Genomic DNA, 21,807 nt, shown 5'->3' on the forward strand with positions numbered 1-21,807 from the left:
TAAGGCTTCTATTTTCCATTCAATTTGTGTGCTTATTTGTGAAAAATAAAGAGAAATGTCTCTTTCTAGTCTTAAGTGCTTTATTTTCTGTTGAACTCAAACTCAGTGTCCAATTCAGAAATAAAGGAAATACAGAAATTAGAAGTAAATTATAAAACTTTACTTCTAGCCCTGGCTGGTGTGGCTCAGTGGACTGAGTGCGGGCCTGGGAACCAGAGGATCGAGGTTCGATTCCCAGTCAGGGCACTTGCCTGGGTTGCGGGCCAGTTCCCAGCAGGGAATGCTCAAGAGGCAACCATACATTGATATTTCTCTCCCTCTGTCCTTCCCTTCCTCTCTAAAGAAAAATCAATAAAATCTTTTTTAAAAAAGATTCTTTCCTTCTCTTAAAAAAACTTTACTTCTCATTTTAATTATAAAAAATAGTTTTTTAAAATTTACTGATGTGTCTCTGCCTTAACACATGCCAACTCACTGGCAACTCCCTCCCGTGCTTTTCTGTCTCTTTCTGCAGGGGACACAGACCCATAGACAAAAGCACTGGTGTTACTAAAGGTCAGCTGACATTTAAATTATAACTGTCAAATTCTGTATGATTTGTATTCAGTTCCAATGGCAAAACTCTCTATGCTTATTATTTGCCTATTTCACACAATGTAAAAACGTAGTTCCTATAATTTTTTCAACATTAAATAAAAATTCTAACATACCATTTTTGTTATGATTACTTCAATACTAAAGGCAGAAAAGAGGACTTGTAATGTTTCAATGTTTTTGTATTCCATCAGAAGTATAATTTTGCTTCTTCGAATTTTCAGTTAACTCTTGAATAAAACATTCCATATAGATAGGTGGTAAATGTTGAAACTCAATAGTCCAGTGAAAATCACTGCATGTTTCAGTTAATGGTTCAATTCTCGGATTAAATTTAAGTCAACAAATACATTTCAAGTATTTTCCCTATGTTAGGCATTCTTTTAAGGGAACATTCCATAATCGCTTTTTACTATATTCTCCTTGGCATACAGCGAGGGTCAGACATTCATTTAGCAAAAAGTTCAGGTTCTCGATATTTCTTTCTATTCGTTTTGGTTTCTTCAGCGGAACAAAAAAATGCTACCAGCGTCTCAAATTCTAAAATAAATGTGGTGTCAAATGAATAGGCAACCAAAACAGGTTAAAATGACTCAAAGATTTATATGCTAAAACAAACTATGACTCTTACAAAAATGTGAGTCAACATGTTTGTTCATTAACCTCTACATAGAGAAGATGAGACATTTATGATGGCTTAGTATTATAAAAGAGCAAATTTAAAGAAGATAATATAACACATTTAATTTTTAAGAGGGGTAACAATCTTCTACATCCAATGTGATACATCAAATATAGCTGAATTTTTAATTTATTTTCATAAAACCTTAAGATATTTTAAAACTGCTTTCATACAGTTTGAATTATTGTTCAACAATTAACTATCTAATTTAAAATTGTGTGTTTTAGTTTAGGCTTCAAAGTTTATTCCACTGATGTCTTTCAAACACTAATAGGAATACCAATAAGCAATATGTTAAATTTCAAAATAATCTATACTTCTAAGAGAATAGACTTTTTAAAAAATATGAGAGATTTGAATAGATTCCCATCTAGTTTATTTCATACCAGCAACACTTTTTCCCCCTAAGAAATAAAGTTTTTTCCAGCAAGATCCTCGTAGGAAAAAAATAAGTCCACGGAGCTTGCAGCATCAAAGCTGAGTTTCCTCCCGAGAGTCTTGAGCGGTGGGGCGGCAGAGGCTGCTGTCTCGGCTGGGCTCACTGTTGGGAAGGTAGGAGAGCGGGTCTGGTCGGATCAAGTATCTGAGAAGAGGACACAGAGCCAGTGACCGCACCAGTCAGTAAATACAAAACTAGTTTGCGCTGACACTTGAGATTCCTGCTCTGGATGTCTGTGCCCAGGGTGTTTACTTTCTCATGCCAAATCCTCCAGTGATTTATGGTTCTTTGAATCAAACAAATGTTGCCCCTTCATTAAAAGTGAACTTTTGAGAGTGATGTTTTAGAAAAACATAAAAGGCATGCGTATAACCCATCATCCTCTAAATTCACTTATGCAACTGTGCAAATTCCTTCCCCTAATATTATTACTATGACACTTAAGTTTAATAAAGTCAATTTCTAAGGTGCATTTTTAGGTGCTGTTTGTCACATAGGCATTTTTTCATGGTTCCTGTCATTGCTCAAGTAACAGTAAAATTTAGTTGTCTCAATGCCAAAAATATGGATTATTGTAGGTACATAAGACACAGTTTTTGATGAATCAAATTACTACTTCTGACCTTTTCCTAATAAGCCTTGATCTGTTTTTCTTTGGTTGGTAGAAAATCACGTGTCTACAGAACTAGATAGTGGGAGATATTTCAGGCTGTCCTTTAAGCTGTTTTCTTATTATTCTGCGTATTTTCTCTTATTTCCCCCAATACAGGTATATACCAGCCCACGGAATACAGGATTCATGCTGCTATTTCCTACTTTTATTCCTCGACAATCCTGCAATGTTTTTGCAGTATTTCCTACAGAAATATGTAACATGCCTTTGTTTATAGAGCACCACAGTTAGACTTGAACATTTATATCACAACAACCATGGGGCTATAATGGTGGAGATGAAACTGTAGAAACATAAATTGGCCCTGGCTGGTGTGGCTCAGTGGATTGAGTGTGGGCCTGGGAACCAAAAGGTAGCCGGTTCGATTCCCAGTCAGGGCACATGCCTGGGTTCTGGGCCAGGTCCCTAGTAGGGGGTGTGCGAGAGGCAACCACACATTGACGTTTCTCTCCTTCTCTTTCTCCCTCCCTTCCTCTCTCTCTAAAAATAAATAAATATATTTTTAAAAAGAAACGTAAATTGGTTGCTTCTGACAATAAATGTAGATGTAAGGTCAACTCACACCACGTCGTTCAGCTCTAGCCTGGTGTCCGGGGACGGGTTAATTAATATGTAGGACAGGGTGCTCTGGTGATCATTCATTTCATCTGGAAGATAAAGACATGCCGAGCACGTTATGCTACTTACAGAAAACTACGAGGATTATTACAGAGCATCTTACTTTCCAAATATAGAGCCGTCAATGAGAAACTTGCTATAGTTTTGCCCACAGTAGGATCATGTACCCAATGGACTGTTTTCAAATTACTGCCATGGGGGATGCCTGGCAGGTACCCATTTTTTTTACAACAGGGAATAAAAGTAAAATACCTGGTTCTGTTCAAAACAACCGCAGTTATATTCTACCCTTTACGCTTTTACACTGAAAAAGTATTTCTACTAAGGAACTAGCTAAACAAGATGCCAACTTGATTTCACAGGCTTTAGTAATGACACAAAATTTTTGTGGGTAAAGATGGCCATCTCAGGAAGGAATTTTCTTCCAGGAAATTCTGTGAAAAATCACCTAATGCCAATGTGTTTAGGAAACATACCACAATTGTGTCTAGAAAGCTTGACGTCCCTAAGTGTGTCTGATGCTGTGATGAGATAGCACCCTATTGATTTTGCAGAATGCAAAGGATCTTGCAGAACAGAGTTTAACTGTAATTTTCCAGGGAAGCATGCTACCAAGTAATTCGTTTTTCCTCGAAAGCAATATAAATATGTGTAATATATATACAGGGCCCAACATCAATAATGCCCCTTTTTAATAAAAATGTATTATTACAAGATCATAAGCATGTAATTCTGTGGCAGAACAATATCACAGTCAAGCACACCCTCTGACCGTTTAGGTGAAATGTTAAAATTAAAACCACAAATTATTACACCCGCATTATCACCCTACCAGTCACACTCACACAGGCATTAGTTACTTCTGCCAGACCCTGTGTGTAGTAAAACAAAGCTGTGTCGCTTTAACTTTGTGAGTTCCCTCTGAAGACAGCATAGGGCTCCAAGTTCGGAGCGCTGACCTGGCATTCGGTAGGGACCCTGGCGAGGAGGAGGGCACAGCTCAGGGACTGGAAGGCTTCAGCTGCCGAGGCTGTGCTGTGGTGTAAATGTAAAGGCGCATGGACGTGTGGGGGACATGTACGTCCACCGCATCAACCCTGCAAGGGTTGATAAATCGATACCCACAAATCGATACCCACATAACTGCATGCTGTAATAGCAAAGGTCTTTTACAGGTCAGTGCAGCTGGCCTTGGTAATTCCCTGCACTGGGAAGTATCTGTTATTTTTATCAAATAATGTCTACTACTACTGTGTGCATCTAACTCAGAACCCATCACATGAAAGAGATGAAAAACAATGCTTTCCATTATATTTCAAATTGATACGTAGATGTGCCCTATTTTTAAAATCTGTAGTGTAAGCCCTTATCTGATAGGCAGATAACTGCTGTATAACTAAATCCACCCCAAGTACGCCAGCAAAAGTATTGTAATCACAAGACCATCAAGTTCATAGTCAATGAAGAGGTGTATTTGGTTGCATGTATCTCCGGGGTAGATACAAAGAATTGTATTCTGCCATAGGAATAGGGTTGCCAGGCAAATCTGTATTCAAGAGGAAAAAGCTAATGATTTTTTAGCATAAATGTGCCTGAAATATTGCATGTGACATATCTGTAGGAAACAGTTATTTGTTATTTATCTGAAATCCATATTTAACTGGGAATCCTCTGTTTTACTTTGCTAAGCCTGCCTCTCTTGCCCAGGGGTAGATGGCGAAGCGTGGAGAGAGAATTCCAATTTTGAGTGCATGAAGGGAGCTTGCCCCCAATAAGGCACAATTCCAACCCAAAGGCTGTTGCCCTGACAGGGACAGCCGGGGTCACCTGTCCATAGGAAAAGCAATTTATGGATGCTCTTTGAGAAATCCTCCCCTTGTGTGAACTCCCACAACTGTTGTACAAAGGAACAGAAATTAATAGGCCTTCTGGAGACGGAGACATATCCCTCAGAAATGCCAGCAAACCTTCTTCTCATTTGCCTGTGTATACCTCAAACTCTCATATAAACAGCGAAGGTTATTGAGCAGTGACGTTAGGAAGAAAGCACTTTAACACATAACTTCTCAGTGTCTGTGCCCAGCCTTTCTCCTTGATTATGCACGCGATGTGATGGTCATTTTTGGTTCTGGGATGAAGTTGAAATCTGTGGGTAACTTGGTTGGCCTGAAACAAACCTGAAGACTGTCTAGATAACTGAACATTAGACAACAGTAGGCAGAACTCGTGCATCGATCACTGTTTTTCTGCTCATTTTCACCTACCATTCCGAAGATGGTGCGTTTTCCATGGACTTCAGGGCTTGGAACAAACATTTTGCTGACGAACTCAAGTCAAAGATGACATATGGTTTCTATCAAGAGGTGGGTAACCAAGGATGAGACCTCACCACTCCTGGCTTCATTCCTCCCCCACCCCTCCCTGACTGTTCCTCAGGGTCAGGTTGACAGAAATTTTAAAAAGTGGCAGAGTTCAGGCACTGGCTGGTGTAGCTCAGTGGATTGAGCACAGGCCTGCGAACCAGAGGATCGAGGTTTGATTCCCAGTCAGGGCACATGCCTGGGTTGCAGGCAGGTTCCCTGCAGGCCAGTTCCCAGCAGGGGATACACGAAAGGCAACCGTACATCAATGTTTCTCTCCCTCTTCCCTTCCCCTCTAAAGGTAAATAAATAAATAAGTAAATAAATAAATCTTTAAAAAAAAGAACTTTGGCATGTTTATAAAAAAAAAGTGGCAGAGTTCAGAGCCATCCCCTCTCCTCCAGGCGCATCCGCCTTGCTGTGGTACGAATCCCAGCGGGCTGTGCTCCACCACACTGCTGCTCTCTCGGGAGACCTACAGGTCCCTCTCACTGTGTGACTTTGGGTGGAAGAATCAGGAGGCAGAGTTTAAAAGCCCCTGGTGGTCAGACATCAAAAGCACATCACCCATCTAGTTTCAGCCGCCACATGTCTTGTGTTTTCATCTCTATTCGTGTTTCCTACATTATGTTTTAATGATGTCTGATTTCTGGAGGGAAAAAAAAACATGGTAGATTTTCTGGGTCTTTAAGACCCTGTCATAACCATGGGCACTGGTGGAGGCAAAGGCACCTGTTAGGGCTAAAGAACTAAATAAGGCTTTTTACCGAAAATGTAATTATGTGTCTAGTAGATACAATAAATTAGTTCTGGAAAATTTGGTTCATGAACCAGAATCAAGACTCATTTACTACAAAGAAAATCTGTTGAGTGGGTGACAAGTGTCTTGATACATGATCTGTGACCCTGGCAAAGCCGAAATGGTTGAAATCGTTCTATTGAAATTAATATTTTATCATTGACATAATTACTTAATGGAACTGTTCTTCTTGTGAAAATCTGAAATAAATGTACTAAGATGCTAAAAAATTTAAAAGAAATTCTAGAATTAGCACATGCAATTACCCAGCTAAAAGTTTCATGTGGAAAATATCTGCCTCAGGGCACTTTATGTAGACAGATTGCATTAGGAAAGAGAATTAGGCTCTTATTGTTCTTACAAAGTAACTCATTGATTCTGGATCCGAACACATGGGCATTCCATTTTGGGTGTTTGAAATTTTCCTATGGAAGTATTGTCAGAACATTTTTGAAAGCCTACAATTTGATTTAAAAACATAAATCTTACTTCCATTTGGGTACATTTTATGAAATAAAAATTTTGAAAACACGTGTCCATTATGCATTTTGTAATCGAAGAACATTTTAAATAATAAATACAAAGGCATGATGAGAGGCTCCATCAAGGACACAGGCCCTGAAGCCAGAGAGTCTGCGTGGAAATCGTGGCTTCTCATCACTCCCACTGAGGCTGTGGGTGAGGATTTCCGTTCTTTTCGTCTCTCCTGCTCAGTCTCCTCACCTACAACATGGGGTAACAGTGGTGCTGTCCCACAGGTTATGGAAGGAGTTCAATTATCCATAAATAACCAGTGTGCTTGAAAGTTAATACAGAGCGTGTAGAATCAGCACCTAGCTCCCGCCAAGGGTTACATCAAGGTTTCCTATGATTGTTGATTGTAGCAGCAAAACTCAATCTGCGATTTATAAATGCTGACTGTGTGCTGTGATGGGAAGGTGTCAGCATGGAAAGATAAAGAAGAAAATGTCTGGCGAACAGCAAAGGCTGAGATGTCAAGTTAAGCTGTGGAACTCAGGCCCCTGCAGGTGGACTGCAGTGAGCAAAGAGGCCATTCATTGGAGGTGACGTTGGAGAGCAAGCTGGGGCCAGACCTCTATGGCTTCATAGACCTGGACAGGAAGTTTGAATTTTATTCTAAAGGTAATGAGAAGCCAGGAAAAAGTTGTGAGGCTGGCATACTGGGCGCGAGCTGATTTCCTGTTGGATGTATCTCCTTGGCTGCTCTGAGAGAATTGAACTTTTGTGGCTCAGCATTGAACACAAGAAGAGTGGGTGAGGAGGACAGAAGCCCAGGTGAGAGATGGAGGTGGCTTGTAGCGATGGCAATTGAGGAGGGAGGGAAAGACAGGTATAGAGCATGACACCGTGAAACAGAGAGAAAAAGAGAGACAGAGAGAGAGGATATTTTAGGATGTGAGACACCACAGCATATTTAAATGCTGATGGAAAAAAGCAAGTAAAAAAAATTGGTCTGTACCAGAGAGAGGGCATATTTTTCATCAGTCACTATGAGATAGCTTATCAGAGAAAATAGTCTCAGTCCCACAGGGCTTATTTCTCCTACAAAGCCCAATAATCCAAATAATTGGAAATTCCATTGCCTCTTGATGATTTCATTGTCCCCTCACAGACCTCTTTATCAGCTTTCCTGAGAGGCCCCACGCTATGCAATACAATCTTCAGAACAGAAGTTCGGTGGGTGTAGTTATAGGTTTATCTCTAAGTCAACGGTAAACTTCTTATGTGATTTTAAACATATCACTTATTTTACGATAATCATTATTCTGCATTAAGAATTCTGGTATCTTGGAGGTTTCGTTTGGTTCTTTTACAGTTTTAATTCTCACTTTATCGTGCTCCTGTACCCTTCTACCATCCTACCTAGAGATAATTCTATATTAACTACATGAATGTCCTTATTCTCTGGATCGGTTTTTATTGATGGATTTTTCTGCTGGCACAGATTGTATATTCCTATTTGAGACCCACCTGCTTGACTTCTAGTCAGTAAAAGGCTTAACTCATCTGCTTTCCTTCCCTCGGGGAGCAAGGCCATATGTTTTCTTTTGTCTCTTGTCTGCACACTATCGATTTCTATTTTTCCTAGCTGTTTAAATTCGGAGCATGAGCAGTCATCATAATTGAAAGTTTGTTCTGGTTTTAATGCATTTGGAAAGCTCATTCATTGACTATTTATGCTCAACCCATAATAAAATCTTCAAAGTAAAAAGTTCACTCCACCAATTAACTTTATTTCTCAATGACAAGAATATTTTATTTTATTCAAATTGGCCACATATTCTTACACATACGTCAACGCACAGCATTTGGATTTCCAGTCGTAAAGTAAGATATATGTATATTTAAGTGCAATTAAGTTAACTATAGTAGTAAATTATGTAAAAATATTGGTATCATTGAAAAATTAATGTTCTGGGAAGGGTAAGATACAATTCTTTGAAAGAAAACTTTATAGTTTTAATTTAGGAAAATATGGAAAGTTCATTGCCCAAATATTTTCATTCTATATAAATCATTATCAGCTCAGCAATTACCCTCTTTGAAAGCTTCATTACTTTATCTGTTAAGAAAACCTTTGAGGTTTTTCTCTATCAACATTCTACATACAGCCCTGTCTGGTGTGACTTAGTGGATTGAGCACTGGCCTGCAAACCAAAGGGTTGCCGGTTCAATTCCCAGTCAGGGCAGATGCCTGGGTTGCCAGCCATGTCCCAAGTTAGGGGCACAGAAGAGACAACCACAGACTGTTGTTCTCTCCCTCTCTTCCTCTCGTCCCCTCTGTCCAAAAATAAATAAATAAAATCTTTTAAAAAAACACAAGTTTATTTAAAAAAAACATTCTATGTACAGGTTGAGAATAGTATAAAACAAACCCACATGCATCTTCTGTTTCTGACTGCTTCCTTGTGAGAAGGGATTAGTTCCAGATATATAAACAGCACAAAATCATCCATTTTCTAGGAGTCTATACTGGGACTATATTGATTTATATATCAATATTATTGTGCTCATTTATGTAGGGGAAAGGTAAATTATACATTTCAAAAACACAATATAAATATGGGGTCAATTTCTTTGGAAAAGACAAATTGTTGATGAAGTCACTAGAGCGATCTCAGATGGGTCTATCATTCCTCCTAAGTACTAATGTTGCAAAAACCTTCAGAAGGAATATTTAGCTACAGTGGCTTTTCCCCTTTTTGGTAATTTGTTGTAAGATGAATTTGTGAGTAGCTTTGTACTCGAAAAAAGGTACCTGACTTGTTGGTTAGAATTGGGGGGAATTTTCTTGTTGAAAACTTATATGTAAATGATCAATGATTTATTATAGTCTTAAAGGAGAAGTTGAAGGTGTTACTATTATCACCACCATCATATCTATTATAGATATGAGTGGGAATAACATTCTTTTATTAAATTTATTTTTCCCATAAGAAGGAGAATGACAAAGAATTAAGTAACCATGTTAGCTTAAAAAACAGTTCTTAGTTAATTTATCCATTATATCAGCCAAACTATAAACTTATTTTACAAAGAAACTAGGTTTTCTGGTGGATACAAACAAGGCCAGTGTCTAACTGATAGTCATTGTTCTCACGTCAAAGAATTTTTTTTCCTTGCTTGGCATTTCATCTTTCACTAAGAGTGTGAAACTTAGAACCACCCATGTCAAAATCGGCTGTTACCAAAGCAGCAGTCCCACCAGCAAGACTTGCTTGTCAATTTCGACAGTTAAAAACATGCGTCTCTCCATGGACTCATTGTTAAGAGAATGTTGATAGAATCATTTTTAATGAGTGTGAGAGCCATCTCAGTAGATTTTTAAAGAATAAGGTCAGTTATTTACATAGAGAAAACCTTAATTATTCACACTGTAGTGTAGTTTATAGAAAAAATCTTCAATATAAGTTTGACTCTATGTTTATAACTAGTCTGTAAATTATAGAGGTATGTACTAAAATACACGATGTCTGGCATTTGACAAGGCAATATGAGAAGTGAGGGAAATGGGACTGGCCGAGAGCTGATAGTGCTAGAGCATGACAATGAGTCTACATGGGCTCATCATACCGTTCTTCCCACGTTTGCTCATGTCTGAAATTTTAGGTATTAGAATGTTAAAAAAGGAAAAGAGAACAATGACTCTTGCGCTGTCTGTCACCTCACATTGGGGTAAAAGACAAAACCCAATGTGATGGTTGGAAGTAGTCATCCTAGGGGGCCTCTGACCACCTCAAGGCCCACCTGGGCTTGTGAGGGTGTAAAGTTCAAGGCCATGATAAAACATGCAACCAACTGATAATATACGATTGTATCGTGGCACACTTTGGGGGTAATTTAATTCTGGACACTTCAGTCTCTTGTTTTTTAAAAGAAAATGCTTCTTAACATTCTAGGCATATGAGCATATTTTTTCATCATTCTTTTCTTTCTCACAGTTCTCTCATAGTCTTTCACCTGGGGTTGTTCACTTACTTCTATGGATTTAACTATGTGCTGATAACTCTCAGGTCTATATAAACATCTCTTTTCTTTTTCTTAAGCACCAGACAGCAAAAAGCCAGCTTCTGACACACCACCACCCGAATTCCTCCAGGCACTCAAATTCATGTATTGTCTTCACCCCCACAGATTTGCCTTCTTCTAAGCTCAGTAAGTGCCACCACCCCTTAGCTGCTCAACTAGAGTCCTCCGAGCCGTCTTTTGCGTCTTCCCCTTCCCTCTGCCTCACATCTCCTGTCCAGCAAGTCAGAAATAATCTGTTCCTTCTCCTGGAACAGGCCAGAGCCACCCGGAAAAGGTCAGATTATGACTCATGATTAAATCAGCCACCGTGGATTGTATATTAAGTATTTAAACCATTTTTCACCTGTGAAGCACAACCAGATTCGGTCAGGAAAGCAGAAAGTACGTGTGACTTAGTGAAAAGGTAAAAATATACCGAGTCCACGTGCTCAGTTAAAATACTAATGTGGATGCACACTCAGCTTGGTGACCCAAGGAAACCATTTATATCTGAGACCTAGTTTTCTCACCTGTAAACATTCCATTTGTTCATGCATTTCAGCATGCAGTGATGGGCTCCTGTGGGTCAGGGAGTGTGTAATTTGTTTGGGGATGCGAAGATGAATAGATGGGTAAGACACTCCCTTTCCCTCAAGGGAGGAAGGCAAACATGCAAAACAATACTACTTGTAAAGCACCTGTCCTCAGTGGAGAGACCATATTGCCCCCGAGGGAGAAAAATGTGTTTTTGATTTTGAAGTGGGCAAAAGAATTCCCCTTTGATGTATAAAACACAGATATACTTATAGTACTTAAATTGATATATGGTAGGTCTATGCAATTAACTAAATGCCATTCCTGGGCCAAGCACAGTGACCCTCACTATTACATTTGTCTTAAACAACAAACCTATGAGGTCGGTGTTATTATTTCCATTTGTCAAATGATCAAAGGGCTTGGAGAGCTTAAATAGTTCAGTAGTTGTCCAGGCGGGCACCTGAATATAAGTTCCATAAATGCAGAGATCTAGTCTAAGTAGGTCATTGTTCTGCGCCTGTGCTTGGAACAGTGCCTGGCACCCAGAGGGTAGCCCAGTAATAGCTTGTGAACGATAGGTGAGTTATTGTGAATTAGAAATACTAGGAGAGCCCAGATCCTTTGATGTGTTTGGTTTCAAATCCCGTTTTTTGTAATCCGTATGAGATTAGACATGTACAGTGCATGGCTTTAGAATGAGCTGATGGATCTGTGGATGGACAGGTTGATAGAATGAACAGAAAGAGAAAGCCAGAAGACAGAGAGGGAAAGGGTGGACAGCTTCCTTCCTTCCTTCCTCCGTCCTTCCATAATAGTAGTATGCGTGAGAATTAAATTAACTATTTATATTTTAAAAAATGTGGAGAATAACTAAATGCAAGGTACTGGATAGAAGTTTGATGAGCAAAAACATAACAAGTTCCCTGACAGTCATACCACAGCCAGTTCATGCGCTCATGCGTTTTTGGTCTCGAGGAGCCCAGCAGTGACCCGCTCACAGCTAACAGGCCAGGCTGGGGCTCTAATGTTGATGACACACAGCCAGACCTGGATAAGCAATCACTGACCAGAACTTTTCAAAAGAACAAAAAGTAGCAGGATAATAACTAACAAAAGTACACATACATACAGGACAATAGTTCTGAGAAATACTATCATACTTGATAAATTGGCTAAAAGCAATTAATATATTAAGTAAAAAGGATTGTTTTTCTTTCATTTGTTTTTTTAACGTAAGACCTTGTTTGATCATATTAAAATGATGGAGCATGGATGAGTGGGTACTACATTTAAGTAAGTACAATATAATTATGAATTACGGAACCCTGACTCTGAGACATTTCAAGTGTATGTCCTTGGTCGAGGTCTGTAACCTCTGAGCTTCAAATTCTTGAAGGGTAAAATGGGGCATTTATTGCATTAGGGCCATCAGGACTAAAGAGAAAATGTACAAAACGCACCTAACAGTTCCTGGCAAAGAGCAGGAAGTCAATACATGTGTTTCCTTTTCTTCTGCTTCAAAGAAACACAGAGAACTTCTTCTAAACTCTAATTCAATTATGAAAATCTTTCCCTATGTACAGTGTTTCAGGTTGAGACTTTCATTAAAAAAGATGAGATAGGGAAAATATGGAACACAGTTTCTTTTTATCCTTAGCTTGCCTGACACCGACTTTATCACACCTTCTGGCTTTCCTGTGGCACATACAGAACAAAACAAAAACCTCATCATTTGAGTTTCTTCTGAGCTGACTAAATTTCTTTTTTAATAAAATTTGTACAGTAGTAAGTGATATATTTTAAAATTATCACTGCATTATTTAAGCTGTATCAAGTGGTCTATATCACAATCACAGATCAACATAGGGGGCTGACAGTTATCGAGACAGACCAAGCCCTCTATTTGAGCTTAAAAGAAAGCTTTTGAAGATTTTGTTTCTGAATAATGAGAATGTAAACAAATTTTGTAGGAACATTTGGTTTCCATGACTGGTACATTCCATTACTTCCCAAAGCCTCAAACTTATTTCATTCCAAGCCTGAGAATAGGATGTGTGTGGGTGTGTGTGTGGATAAAACGGACACTGGAGCCAGAAAGACTGGACAGAAACCTCTACCATGCTATTAACAAGCTAAGTAGTAAGTCACTTGACTTAGTTTCCTTATGTATAAAATGGGAGAGTTTTTGTGAAAAATTAAAGAGAAGATAATTTACATAAGGTATCCATCAAAGTGCCTAGAGAACTAAGCACATACTGAAAACTTTTAGCACTTTAATGTGTCATTATCATCCTCATCATAGTCTGTAAGAGATTCAATGCACATCCCTATTCCCCTCCAATCAACCCATGGACCAAAAATGCGATCCTCCGCCTGCTAAATGAGAGCCAGTTCTACAACGACTAAGGGCCCGAAACCACAAGCCCACATCATACAAGACTTGGAGAACGCATACCATAGCCCACTGTAGAAAGACCCAAGTGTCTCATTCTACTTTTCACAAGTTCAGCAAGCTCTTGTCTCTCTGACCTCCTGTAGAGGTTCAGTCGCTGCTGGGTTATTTTCTCAGCTGTTTTACCAGAGTGTTTTGGACCTTTTCGGCTCAGTCTTCGGGCCCACTGCATGCTCTTTCTCCTCAGCAAGGGGTGGTCCGCCTGGTCGCTGCAGGTGGAGTTGCGGCGGTTGCCTCGGGGAAGGCCTTGCTCCTTGCAGTCTTTGGTGTCTTCCCATTCCTCCACACTGATTGATATTTGAGACTTGAAAGGAAATGCACATGGGTGGTTAGAGAGTTTAGGACTCATTTCAGCCTGGGTTTTATTAANGGCTCAGTCTTCGGGCCCACTGCATGCTCTTTCTCCTCAGCAAGGGGTGGTCTGCCTGGTCGCTGCAGGTGGAGTTGCGGCGGTTGCCTCGGGGAAGGCCTTGCTCCTTGCAGTCTTTGGTGTCTTCCCATTCCTCCACACTGATTGATATTTGAGACTTGAAAGGAAATGCACATGGGTGGTTAGAGAGTTTAGCCTGGGTTTTATTAATGTTTTGGCTAATATCTTGGTGGAATTACTTAGCTCATGAGGGCTCTCACAGAAAGAACAAAATCATAATCATTGCTATGAATTTCCCATCACTAAAAATGCTACTAGAAAAATGTTCTCTTGGAATTATGTATCGAGATAAAATATCTTTGCATCTTCCAATATAAGTTTTTTTGAACAGTGTTCACTCTTAAGTGTCAGATTTATTTTCTCAAATTACTATTAACATAGAGTTGTTTGAAACCACAAATAAAAAAATAGCTATTTTGTAATTTTATTCAAATCACATCAACAGAATGACCTTTTTAAAACCTGCTGCATGTATCTCACATGAAACTTAAAGAAATATTGTAACACTTTTATTTTTGGAATTAATAACATTTTAAGTGTTTTAAGTTGTTGCTCTTTCTAAAAATGACATTGCAATACAGTTTTTAAAATGTGAGGGTTCTTATTCCCTCCTATAACCCAGAAGAAAACAAAAAGCACTTTTTAATTCATGCATCAATTATTCACCACATCAAATGTTTTCTGATGAAAATATTAAAACATGTTTCAGGAACTGTTCAGAGTATTCTAAGTGAAAATAAGTCCTAAATATCAACATTTCACAAACGTCTTCTGGAATCACACATAAAACTTAAATCAGGCCCTTCTCCATAGAAAGGGAAACGCAATGAACAAACCCATAAAGTCAACTTTGATTCTTTCCCTCCTCCATCTGATTTTTAAGTAAGAAGCTCTTCCTCGATTCTAGGCCCTTAATAACCAAACACTTCTTGTTTTAAAATGGTTGTTTTTCATACCAGGAAGCCCTATGAAATGCAACCCTGTCAAAGCAGAGAGTCTTCCTTTCTAGAAGCATGCCCACGCACATGCACACGCACACGAACAGCTTCCTGGCTTGGAGTACGCTTGCAGCAGCATTCACACCTCTCTGTTCCCTTCCAGGCATGGAAGCCTCTCTGTTCCCTTCCAGGCATGGAAGCGTTAGCTTCTGCTATCCCATGCACGAGTTGCTGGCTTTCAGAGTAAGAGAATTCAAATGACCAATTTAAGTAAGGTCAGGAGGAGATCCAATAAAATCCTTTAAAAAGTGAATATAAATGATGGAGGCTCAGTCAGTGCCTTACATGCAATACCCAGTGGCAGGCTATGAAATCATCTCACACTCCCATCCGATAAAAATATATCTACATGTTTGTCTACCCTTCTGCTTCAAAACAGCACTGTCTCAGAGTGATATAAAAAATAAGTCCTTTAGCCCTCATATCTTCACAATAAGGGACCATTTCATTAACACTTTTAGCAACCTTATTTTAACTATCAGAATTTAAGTTGGCAGTACTAAGATTTTTAATACCATGGTTTTACAACAGTGGATACCATTGTAAATTTTAACTTCCTCCAGTCTCACCTACTGGGCAATATACTGACAATCCTCTGCTGTGGAAGTGAAACGCATAAACCCTTGAGTAGTATCTTCCATCAGTATGGAATGTCAGTCTTTGTTCAATGGTTTTAGTGTATCTGTGCTTTGCCGCAAAACTGAAAACATATTAATTCATTCATAGCTAGACACTTGGCTTGCGGAGTTTTCTTCATCACAGTCTTAAATTTATTTGACGTGATCCTTCTTGTCATAAATCTCTAACAGTTTGATGGCCTACAAAGATGTGGAAATAGTAATCTTACCATATCAGATATGAAACATACTACGCTTGTAGAATGTCACTTAAAATTCAAGTCATAAAACCATAAACTAATATTTTCAGGGAGAGATTTGCTTCTCTTCCAAGTCGGTAATGAAACACTATTTGTCTTCATGAGCACTTCCCCCCCAGTCATGTCAAGTACACATCCATAATATAAACCCAGTTCATATTATATAAACAAATATATACACTGAATGCAGAGTACATATTAGCTGAACCATCCTGAGCACCCTGTGTACTGTTGCTTTGAATGCCCCAAGGTAGGGGACATGACAATTTATACATTAAACCCGTAAAAATTGCCAGGCCTTTTTTGTCAATAATTCAGTAAAATAAATGACATCCCCTTGTATATTTCACTTAATGACGGAAAAAAAATGTGTTAGAAGGGCTTGGGGGTTCATTGTACGAAATCTAAACCAACAATACACAGATTGTGCTTTACGTGTGTGAAATCTGCAAACCTTTCTCCCATCCTTCCAATATGACATCGTGAAATTCACAGGGAATTTTGACGTACTACGGTTCACAAATTTGAATGATATCGTGTAGATTCCCCAGCTCTGCTCCTACACCAACAGTGGTTAACCTCTATGTAAAATGAGAATAATGCCCCTCTTGGACCTTGCAGAAATTCGTAGAGCACAATAATGTATAAAGAAAACATTTGCCCACTGTCCACTTCCTTATATAATAACAGCAGTCATACAATGCAGCAGGAACCATTACCTACAATATCAGTCACATTGGTAATAAGCATTCTATTTCTGGTACTCGATGTTTGTGCTTGTGTTTTTATAGGGTCCACCTAGAAATACACTTTTCTGCTGTTGCGTCATCATCTGGTTGTGGCTCTGTTGTGTTCAGAACATGCCATCATCTTCTGGTGGAAATAGGGTCGTGTGGGGACCCACAGAAGTGCCTCTATTGAAGGACTTTTCCTGTATGTGGAGACCCCATGTGAACATGGCTCCAGAAAGAGTCTGGAGCCAGTGAGGCAGACCTGGGTTTGCTCTGCATTCCTGGGCGTGGCATTGAAATCGCTAAGGGTATCACTATGTCCTTATCTCAGATAAGAGTAATTCTAATATATTTTTTTTGCCCACAGTGCTTTGCTGAGGACATGTAAGACGTCATCCATGTCACGTACATCCAATAGCACCCATCCCTGCAAATGCTCAATACATAGTAGCTAATAGTATGGCTTATCATCTTGTATGTTAAAAAAAAATACATAAGGCAGAAAGGAAATAATGAGGAGTTAAAAAGGTAAAAACTGGGTATGAATCAGACAGGCAAGGGCATATTTTTGGTGCAGTTTTCTCTATCAGTGACTCTGTCTCACCGGAAATCAAGATGCTGTAAGCAAACCCCTGGAGGCGTGCCCTCCTTGGCGAAAACTCGGGGATTCTGAAGAGAATGTGGATTTAAGTGCGAGTGGAGACTTACTGTCTGGTACCACTTCTGTGAACTCTTCTTTGCTCTTCCTCTGAATAATGAGAGGACTCTGGTTCGGCCTCTTTTTTGTACTGTTATTACCAAAAGCCTGATGTCATTATTAACTGAAAAATCAAGATTTCCTGCTAATGTTCACAAGAATGAAAGAAGATACTTGCACATGGCTGTGATCTGACCTCAGTCCCTTCAAAATTCATATGTTGAAGTACTAACCCCCCAAAGATGATGTGTTGGGAGGTCGGGTCTTTGGGAGATGGTTAGGTCAGGGGAGTGATGCCCCTTAAGGGGGTCCGTGCCCTTATAAAAGAGGCAGGCCCCAGAGAGCTCCCTAACCCCTTTGGTCATGTGAGGCTCCAAGAAGTCTGTGACCAAAAGGTGACCCGCCAGTGCCACACCCTGAGGTCACACATCCACCCTCCAGACCACTGAGCAATATATTTGTTTGTGAGCTACCCAGCCTGCGGTGTCTTGTTACAGCAGCCTGAATGGACTGAGACATATGTTATAGGAAATGCTCTGGAAACACACTGATACAGTTAAATAAGGAAATGGAAATGATCCATGGCTACAATTTTCATGTAGATTTAAAACATCATTTGTAAAGGTTATAGGATTTTTCCAAATATTTATCACATTTGACATGGTTGGAAAAAGGCTCAAAATGTTCCTTCCCAACAAAAAAAAATTCAAAACTTTATAAGGGAGATAGTCTTTCTTATGCCTCAACCAGCTTTATTTGCTAGCATTATTTTCAGAAACGCAGAAAGTGTTAGGTTCACAAAATATACGAAAGGTTCTTTTCTGCACTACCCACACATGTGCTCACACAGGGGTTCCTTCAGTCTTCCCTCAGATTTTCATTCATGTCTTAGGTTACTGAGCAACCTGGGGAACAGAGTGGTATTTGAAAATAAATCGATTCCACCAGTAGCTTGAAAGTGAGTGTTGGTAATCAGGATTCATCACTCCCTTCAGAATGGTTTGAGTCGTCATCAGGGGCTTAAGCAGTGCTACCTGGCTGGTGACGGAAGACATTCTGAGTTGTTACTGACAGCAGATGGGCCTGTGGCCGAGGGGTCAGAGCAGCAAGGTCCGGCCCAAACCCAGGCTGATCTCGGCATCACTAGTTTCTGGTTTATAAGAAACTAAACAGTGGTAACATAATGTGTTTTATGGCCACAAATAACAACATATCAGGACATGTTTTCTTTGCATATAAAATATCCTTTGGGGGTACATACCCCCGGGTTGTGTTTAGATTTTCACAATATGTATTATTTATAAGTATTCTGTGTGTGTGAAGAATATTCTTGTGCACCTGCATAGCTGTAAACTCCCAAACTGACTTACAAACAAATAAAAAATGATTAAACAGAAGACCAGTGAACAAGCAGCCAGGTTACACACACGCAGAAAGATATTCAAACAGTTTGCACTAGTGAAGTCACAGTCTCCAGGCCAGTTCTGGTACCTTCACAGCACAATTTTTACTTATCATTCTCCAGAACCCCAGGAATATATCACCTAACAGCAGAGATTTCAAACTCGTGTGTGTGTGCGTGTGTGCACACCCTACGCCACTCAGGACCAGTATAGGGGTCTGCAGTCTTCTTACCTCCAGCATTGTACTGAGCGGAGGACAAGGCCTGGACATGCGCAGACACCACAAGGAGGAGCGCAGCCGCAATGCGCTACGTCCAAACCTTCCATGTTCACACCCCCCACCCCACGCACACCCTCTCTTTCACTCGTGAGTACCACGGCCCTAACGTGTATGCCACTTAGGGACACGTGAGCCACTAGGAAGAAAATTTCTAAGACAGATGGCAGATACAACGATATACGACTTGGTAGATATGAATATTCATATTCGTACATAAAGACTTTACACAAAACAGTGCTACTGATCCAAGCAGACCTTTACTCAGAGAACCTCCCCTCCCCTGTGAAGACGACCTAGATCAGCCTTACAATGCCCTCTCCGTTCTTGAACCCGCAGACTCCAGCAGCCACTCTGCACGCCCGTGGGACACAGGCCTAATTAGGAGCACAATGAAGCAGGACCTCCTGGCAGTTCAGGAAGGGGAGGAGACAGAAAGCCAAGACTAGGGTGATGAATGAGATCACGTGGATTGCTTTCCTTTAAATGGCTTCTTGCTAATCAGTGTGCCAGCAAGACTCTTAGTAAGTTAAAGGCGGTAACTCATGCAAGTAAGAAATGCTTTCACAGGCTCAGAAATAAGGTAAGAATCAATAGAGCTAGAAAATATTGTGTATAAGAATTATAAAATTCAGTAGAAATTTTTTATGAACGTGAAAGAAAATTACAAATGAGCTCACACTCCCGTGTGTGTGTGTGTGTGTGTGTGTGTGAATTAGAACGCTAGAACGCATTTGAGGTTGGTAAGTGTATCTATATTTGACTAAGATCACAAGACATTTACTCAAATCCCAGGAATGCTCCCTATATTTTATTGATAACTTTAAGCGTACGGACAGTTTCTGAAGCATCGCCATCCCCTCACAAATGATGCCTGGTGAATAACAATGAAGGAAGGTCTAGGTTACTCTCTCCGCTTGGCACATGATTACTTGCCACTTGCTCTAAAAATTCACTTCGCCCACTCCTCCTTTCTCTAACTCGTGAACTGACAACAATATGCTCCCTACTTGATCTCCAAGCCACTGCATACTGAGAAAAGCCCAAGTCCACACAGCTAATCAAAGGAGAAGCCACCATTGAAACACAGACCGCCTGGTTCCAAGTCCTGTCCTCACTGGGTCAGGCAAAATGATTGAATAAATGACTTGTATCCGAAACAAGGCCAGAAAGAGTATCAATAAAAAATGGCTGGGGCATAGACTAATCCCTCCTTATCCACCGGGGAGATGATCCTGGAGGCCTGGTGGATGCCTGAAACCACAAATAGGATTGAACCTTATATATAATATTTTCCCATAAATACTTACCTATGATTAAGTTTAACCTATAAATCACACACAGTAACAGATTAACAATAACTAATAATAAAATAGAACAATTTTAACAATATGCTGTAGTTAAAGTGATGTGAGTGTTGTCACTTTTTCTCAAACTGTCTGACCGCACTCTGTATGTAGAGCGGACACGCCAGATAAAGGGGCATTGACGTCCCAGGTCTGACAGTGTGGGACCACCTGAGACTGCACCATGCTACACAGAATGGCGCACGCTTCAAAATTTACATATTATTTATTTCTGGACTTTTTATGTATTATATTTATAAATACACACACACACACACTCGGGAGTGTGAGCTCTTTTATATTTTATATTTCACATTTTTGGACCGTGATTTTACCGCAGGTGACTGGAAGCATCCAACACAAAACCACGGGTAGGAGAGGACTGTGCCCTACCTTACAACTCAGCAACAAACAATCTGACTTGATATCTGTTAGGCATCAAACATCCACACAGATGTTTCAGCCTATGAGTAAAGTCAGGAAGATGGTCATTAATCTGCCTGTGTTATGAAGGGAGAGGAATTTGGAAAAATCAGATTAGCCAAGAGGTAATGAAATCCAATGGCAGGCATGAAATTTCCATGTCAGCTTTCTGATATCACGGAAGGCAAACCCCACACTTAGGAACAGTAGCTGCTCATGACGCCATGCAGGAAAACACACGACTGAATTGGTACACTCACATCACCTGAAGACAAACGGGTGAAATCAGCCTGTAATTCTATTAAGGAAATATAAGTACACTTCCTGGAAAAGAGAGCATTTATAGTATTTTGGCTTAATTAATGCCTTATTTTGTAATGGGAAATACTGAATTCAGTCATTAACATTCTTTTCCTCTAACAGCTCTGAATTCACATGTCAGACTCTTTGATCAAAGGGACAAAAACAAAATACTTACTTGTGAGGCTATTTCTCGAGACTGACACAGAGAGGGAAAAAGAAACATAACAAAACACAGTTTAGACAACAACTCAACAACATGTACATGAAACGGCAGCGAGGACAAAATCTGACAAATGGCCACATGCTGTGTGTGATCTATGCATTTGATCATAGGGCTTTGGAGTGAAATTACAAAATTAATAAAATTTAAACTTTACCAGAAAGTTGTTTTTATCAAATTTGTTTTCTTTTGGCTTTGATTTATGGGTTTCTTTTTTTTTTTTGCTAAAAATTGTCTTTCTAAGATTTGATAGAGCAACTGGTGCTAATAGAATAAAATAAAACAATTGATGAGAGTTTATGAAACTACTATATTCACAAGGAAATATTTGATATAATTATTGATATTCAATAATCATTATGGTATTAATATCTGTACTATTTCAAAATGTAGATCTTAAGATGGTTTTATAAAGTTA

General features: G+C 39.5%; 1 protein-coding gene across 2 annotated transcripts in view; it reads right to left on the reverse strand.

The window, feature by feature from the left end:
* Window positions 1–400: 400 nt before the first annotated feature.
* Window positions 401–21,807, reverse strand: part of KCNT2 (potassium sodium-activated channel subfamily T member 2) — a 197,543-nt gene continuing 176,136 nt past the window's right edge. For both annotated transcript variants that reach the window (XM_037069416.1, XM_037069417.1), the window contains 3 exons: window positions 13,688–13,988; window positions 2,951–3,035; window positions 401–1,859 (listed from right to left, as the gene is read on the reverse strand). In XM_037069416.1, coding sequence (XP_036925311.1) covers window positions 1,748–1,859; window positions 2,951–3,035; window positions 13,688–13,988 — 498 coding nt within the window. In that variant the 3' untranslated portion in view covers window positions 401–1,747. The remainder of the gene's footprint in view (window positions 1,860–2,950; window positions 3,036–13,687; window positions 13,989–21,807) is intronic.

This window comes from Sturnira hondurensis, unplaced genomic scaffold (assembly GCF_014824575.4).
Source record: "Sturnira hondurensis isolate 20B ecotype Veracruz unplaced genomic scaffold, ASM1482457v3 Scaffold0018525, whole genome shotgun sequence".
In the NCBI taxonomy this organism is placed as follows: Eukaryota; Metazoa; Chordata; class Mammalia; order Chiroptera; family Phyllostomidae; genus Sturnira; species Sturnira hondurensis.